A 6,000-nucleotide genomic window follows, 5' to 3' on the forward strand; every position below is an offset into this window, starting at 1 on the left:
ATGAGATTCATCTGCTTCTGATTGTGTGTATGTGTGTGTGTGTGTGTGTGTGTGTGTGTGTGTGTGTGTGTGTGTGTGTGTGTTTGTCATTGTGTTTGTGTCAGGCCCAGCAGCCCAGGCGATAAATCACGCATGTCTGATTGAGGAGGGCAGAGGGCCCGGACAATAACATTTTAGTGGAACTGCTGGAGAAAGCGTCTCAGTTTGCTGTGATCTGTGGAGCCTGCAGACCTGCAGCCAGGGTCCTGTTGAACCACTGGATATTTTACAGCTGTTAGTGACACGGAAAAAGTTGGAGAAGTTGCCTTTTGACATGACATTGAAACTGAGTGAAGGTTATGCTGCTTAGTCATAGTTGTATTTGTGCGTACAGATATGTGAATGGACAATCATATTTCTATGAAATACGATTTCTACAAGTCATAAATTTAGATTGAACCATTACTCAGTACAGGATCTTCAAATTATGCAAAAATTTAAATAGAGTATTGAATCGAGAAATTTAATTCTACATTTTGATTATTGCTTTCACAATTAATAATAATAATAATGATAAAAATAATAATTATAATAATAATAATAATGATAACAATAATAATAATAATAATAATATTTTAAAGTCTATTTCCAAATTCTAAATCTTCAATATTTATTCATCAGAAGTTGAATTCTGTTTTGGACAGTAAGCAGTTGTAGCAAGAAATTGTTTATTACAACATACATAGTTTATTTCAAAACATAATACAAGCTTTATACTGAAAATAAATAATCACTTGAGCTGTCATCGAAATTTGGAATAAAACCGCCGAAACAGTTCAATCTTACTGAAAATATTGTTTGTTTGTTTTTTTTTTTTTTTTTTACATTGCTAATTAAGTGCATGAATAACTAAGAGCATTTGTTTAAATTAATGACTTCAAAAGGGTAATATATAAAACTGTACAATATTCGAAAAAATACTTAAGAAATAAACCAAATAACAGGAGTATTTAAGATTATAAAATTTTGATACTGAACGTACAATAAAATTATAGGCAGGTGTATAGCGTCAGTCAACCCCTCTTTCTATTCTCGGCTCTGTTTCAGAGTCCACACAGTTTATATGGTCGAAGATGATTGAAATCAAATAAATGGATTTATAAATAGCTCTAACTGTGTGTGGCNTACAGGATCTTCAAATTATGCAAAAATTTAAATAGAGTATTGAATCGAGAAATTTAATTCTACATTTTGATTATTGCTTTCACAATTAATAATAATAATAATGATAAAAATAATAATTATAATAATAATAATAATGATAACAATAATAATAATAATAATAATATTTTAAAGTCTATTTCCAAATTCTAAATCTTCAATATTTATTCATCAGAAGTTGAATTCTGTTTTGGACAGTAAGCAGTTGTAGCAAGAAATTGTTTATTACAACATACATAGTTTATTTCAAAACATAATACAAGCTTTATACTGAAAATAAATAATCACTTGAGCTGTCATCGAAATTTGGAATAAAACCGCCGAAACAGTTCAATCTTACTGAAAATATTGTTTGTTTGTTTTTTTTTGTTTTTTTTACATTGCTAATTAAGTGCATGAATAACTAAGAGCATTTGTTTAAATTAATGACTTCAAAAGGGTAATATATAAAACTGTACAATATTCGAAAAAATACTTAAGAAATAAACCAAATAACAGGAGTATTTAAGATTATAAAATTTTGATACTGAACGTACAATAAAATTATAGGCAGGTGTATAGCGTCAGTCAACCCCTCTTTCTATTCTCGGCTCTGTTTCAGAGTCCACACAGTTTATATGGTCGAAGATGATTGAAATCAAATAAATGGATTTATAAATAGCTCTAACTGTGTGTGGCTTCACGAGCTACAGGCCATAGGGGAGGAATTGAATCAAAAAAAAAAATCCTCCAAGTGCTATTATGTTGGTAGCAATACCTCTACAACTGGAATGAGGGCCTATATTTGCATATGCAAAAATAATTACAGATCTGCTACGAGTATGTTACAAAATAATGAATGTAAATATGTTGAGAACTAAAGCATTGTATAAGCCCGAGGGAAGCGTGAGGTGGACTGTAAAATGGCCTCTGGTGCTGCAACAAATCAATTAAGAAAAGTGATATTATTATCAGTTTCACTCCACTGATCATACAACAGAGGCAAAGCCCAAACAAAACAAAACAAAACCATCATCAGTCCCACCCTATCATTATTATCGAGCTGATGAGAAATGGTGACACAAACCAAAGGCGCTGGCAGGTTATTAGGCACATTTTGTATTTATATCCGTGATGTAGAAAATAATTTGTCGGGCTCCAAAAGTGATCTGAAATGTGACGTTTGATATGCCGCTATAGAATAATGCCCTCATGACAGTTAGAAAATGACGAAGGCTGAACGGGTATCTCTGTTATTGTTATTGTCGTCTGTCAGTGCTGGAGGCATCTGGAGGAGTCTGTACCGGGACAGGCACGGCGGTTGGAAGGTGCCACCGCGCGCCCCGTGCGCTCGAGAGTCTGTGCCGGGGGATTCCTCCCGGTGCTTCGGTCAGAGATCATGACACGAGGAGGCGTCTCCCGCGCTCCCGCTGTGAGAATAGGGTCCCTCGTGCGGCGGCGGTTCTCCCGGCGGCGTCATGCGCTTCTCCTTCTGCCTCCGGTTGCAGAACCACACGCGCACCACCTCCTTCTCCAGCTGCAGCGTGTCCGCGAGCGAAGTGATCTCCTGCGCGGAGGGTTTGGGACACTTGAGAAAGTGCGTCTCCAGAACCCCCTTCACGCTGACCTCGATGGACGTCCTCTTCTTCCTCTTCCTCCCCTGAGCTGCTATCTTGTCTATACTGCTAGAGCTGCCTGTGGACGAGTCTGCCTCCTCCAGCCACTTGTTCAGCAGCGGCTTTAGTTTGCACATGTTTTTAAAGCTCAGCTGCAGAGCCTCGAACCTGCAGATGGTGGTTTGGGAAAAGACGTTACCGTACAGAGTGCCCAGAGCCAAACCCACGTCCGCCTGCGTAAAGCCCAGCTTGATCCTCCGCTGTTTGAACTGCTTGGCAAAGTGCTCCAGCTCGTCCGAAGTCGGCGTCTCCTCGTCGGAGTGGTCGTGGCAGTGGTGCCCGCCGAGGTCGCTGTGCTCGGGGCTGAGTGTGTCCCTGAGGCCCGGGTGCATGCCTTGGCCCTGCGGGTTGGGTGGAGGTGTGAGCCCACCGTGGTCCAGCATGCCGTTGACAGTGAAGCCCGTCTGGGAGTAGATGTTGATCTGCTGCCCGCTGGTGATGGAGGAGTTGTGGGACACCGGAGTTCCCCAAGCTCCCGGGTGGTTGCCATGGTTGTTGTGATGAGGGGAGTGATGCGCTACGTGCGGGGAGCGGTGATGGATGATGCCGAGCTGCAGGTCCTCTCGGCCTGGTTTGACGTCCTGCTGCTCCATGGAGGCCGACCAGGGGCTGCCCTCCGACAGGCTGCTCGCCCACTGGTGCCCGAGGGGGTGTCCGTTGCTCTGGACGCTCTGCAGGTAGTCACTCTGGAGGAGTTTCTGGTGTCCTCTGTAGGGGCTAGCAGGCTGCATGGCCTGGCTGTCCGGGTGGATCATGGGACTGGAGCTGAGCAGGGTGTAGGGGCTGGAGGCAGCTGTGGCCATGCTGGCTGCTGAACCCCACTAGTGCTACTGAAGGGAGGGAGCAGTTCAGCCTCTGACATCTCCCTCTCTCTGGAGTCTCGGCAGCAGCCTAACGCTGACTGACAGCCTCCACCACCACTCACAGACCGACGGAGACGCAGTGACGGCGCGTTTCCACCAATGACGGCGCAGATACCCGAACCGCCGCCTCTGGAAGCAGAGCTGCGGGTAGGAAAGGGTTACAGCCAGTCGAACCGGAAGTGAGTCGGAGTGCTGGTCCAGTGGGTCTGGCTGTGGAACGATGTGCGCGTGGAGCGCAGTTCCTGTTTATTAATTAAAGTTTCCAACTGATTTACGCACGAGTTTATTGCTGCTCCTGTCACCCTTGAGCGCTTGCGAAGGAGGAGATTAAAGCGCAATGGCATTTGTTAGACGTGCCAGCACTTAATTTAGAGGGATACAATCAAACCAAGAGCAGTCCTCACTGCTAATGATTAACTTTTAGAGAATACTTCCTCAGGTGTTCACAGAATGACACGTCCCAAGATAGTGTTTACGCAAAGGTGTTTACGCACGGGCCATTATCCGAATCCAATCTGGTCAGATAAAAATAAGGCATGTCATGGGCCTATAATTCCAATTTAGTCTTTAAAAAAAGATTTGGAAGCTTTCTACTGCTACACAGGGACACATATAATCACTGGACACGTTTACAACCTCAAACCTCATCATTTCTACATTTTCTCTAAGAAGTCAATGAATCCTCACACACCAGACATTCCCACTTGCAGTCTTTAAGAATCTCATCAGGTCCTCTCAGAGTTGAAAAAGATCTATCTGCATATCTGAGAGCAAACTTAGCTGCGTAATTATATTTGCCATTAGACGACTGCGTCCCAGTCTCCTTATTGGTTTGAAATTCCATTAAACATATTGCTCGAGCTCCCAGGTTAAGCTTGATTTAAATTTGCATACATTTTCATACATTTAGGAGAAATAAAAGAAGGCTGCAGCCACCAGAAAGTCATTAAAGAGCGCTGAGCCGAGGAGCTGGCTGCGGGGACAGAGGCAGAGACGAGGCCGGAGCAGGTGAGCTGACCGCGGGGCAGGATGTGTGGACAGGGCCGCTGGAGGGTGGACGGACAGGGCCTCGGGAACCGGAGGAATGACGGAGTGAGGGAAGGGTGATGACAGGACAGCGTTTGCTCTGAAGCCTCGTGCAGCCTACGGTAGCCCACAGGCCTGGAATAATTCATCATATTTATATGTTTGTTGTTTTGTTCTGGTTCTAACTCCAGCGTGGTGCTGGGCTGTAAATTCTTCATGTAGTTTACTCTTGGAAACTTCAGTGAAAGGTGCTGAATATTTGATGTGAATGGCAGTGTTGTTCTAGTGCCCCAGTTTGCTGAACTGGATTCCTTCGTTTGAGTTGTTATGGGATGGAAATGATGCAGAATTACACGCAAAAAAACACAGGATCTGTAGCACAGACGCGTTTCAATACAATCCCTGCATTTTCAGACATGTCACATTAAATGACACGCAAAAGCCAAAGGACTTTGGAAGATGAATTTAATGAAAAATGTTGCCCACAAACTAAAGAAATTATATCTGAGCCTGTAGCATTAACTCAATTTGAGGTTTTAAAATTTGCTGGACTGATTCCGCGTTCAGAATTGCTAAAAAAAAGACAAAAAACAAAAAAACAAAAAACCAAACAAAATAAAAAAAATACAGGCTAAATATTTTTTTTGTTTTGTGACAAAAATACTCTGCATTTTTTTGCGCAGCATAGAGCAGACAGGAAAGCGACTTGGAGAGGGGGTTGTATTGCTCTCGATAGTCTAAGTTTCTAAGTGTAACAGATGCTTCTCTAGAAACGCTCCTTGTGCTGATTCCTTTTATTCACATCAACATTTTTCTGCCGTCGAGCGCGTTTCCATAGCGAGGCGAATAAAAGGCAAATCCCCGCTCCGCGCCTCCAATAAAGAGCCCATTCACAGATAACCCGAGCCAGCCCTGCTACACTTACACCATGCAGCACTGCAGGCTCTCTCCACCAAGGTGCACATTACTGCGAAATAACAACGACTAATGACTCATAATTTCTTGAATCTTGTCCGTATGAAATGCGAGTTTACGGCTGTTTGTCGTGTTTGTTTAGCGGCTTGTTTGTGTTTATTTAGCGGCTCTGACTGAATCTTATGGTGATTATCTTCTGACAGACTATTTGCCGTTGGCAGAGGAGTAAATAAAAAAAATATGGGCAAAGAATGACCTCACTCAGGTGATCTTCACTTATATTATCTGACAAGCTATTTATTTATATCCGTCTACAGGCCTGTGGCTTAACGCCTGTATTT

At 42.9% G+C, this 6,000-nt stretch overlaps 1 protein-coding gene across 1 annotated transcript; it reads right to left on the reverse strand.

Annotated features, from left to right (window-relative positions):
• Positions 1-1,491: 1,491 nt before the first annotated feature.
• On the reverse strand, positions 1,492-3,664 carry pou3f4 (POU class 3 homeobox 4). The gene has a single exon (XM_022751727.1). The coding sequence runs from the start codon at positions 3,656-3,658 to the stop codon at positions 2,570-2,572; it is 1,089 nt and encodes a 362-aa protein (XP_022607448.1). The 5' UTR covers positions 3,659-3,664; the 3' UTR covers positions 1,492-2,569.
• Between the last annotated feature and the right edge of the window lie 2,336 nt (positions 3,665-6,000).

Source organism: Seriola dumerili, unplaced genomic scaffold, assembly GCF_002260705.1.
Source record: "Seriola dumerili isolate Sdu_G_001 unplaced genomic scaffold, Sdu_1.0 BDQW01000161.1, whole genome shotgun sequence".
Lineage (NCBI taxonomy): Eukaryota > Metazoa > Chordata > Actinopteri > Carangiformes > Carangidae > Seriola > Seriola dumerili.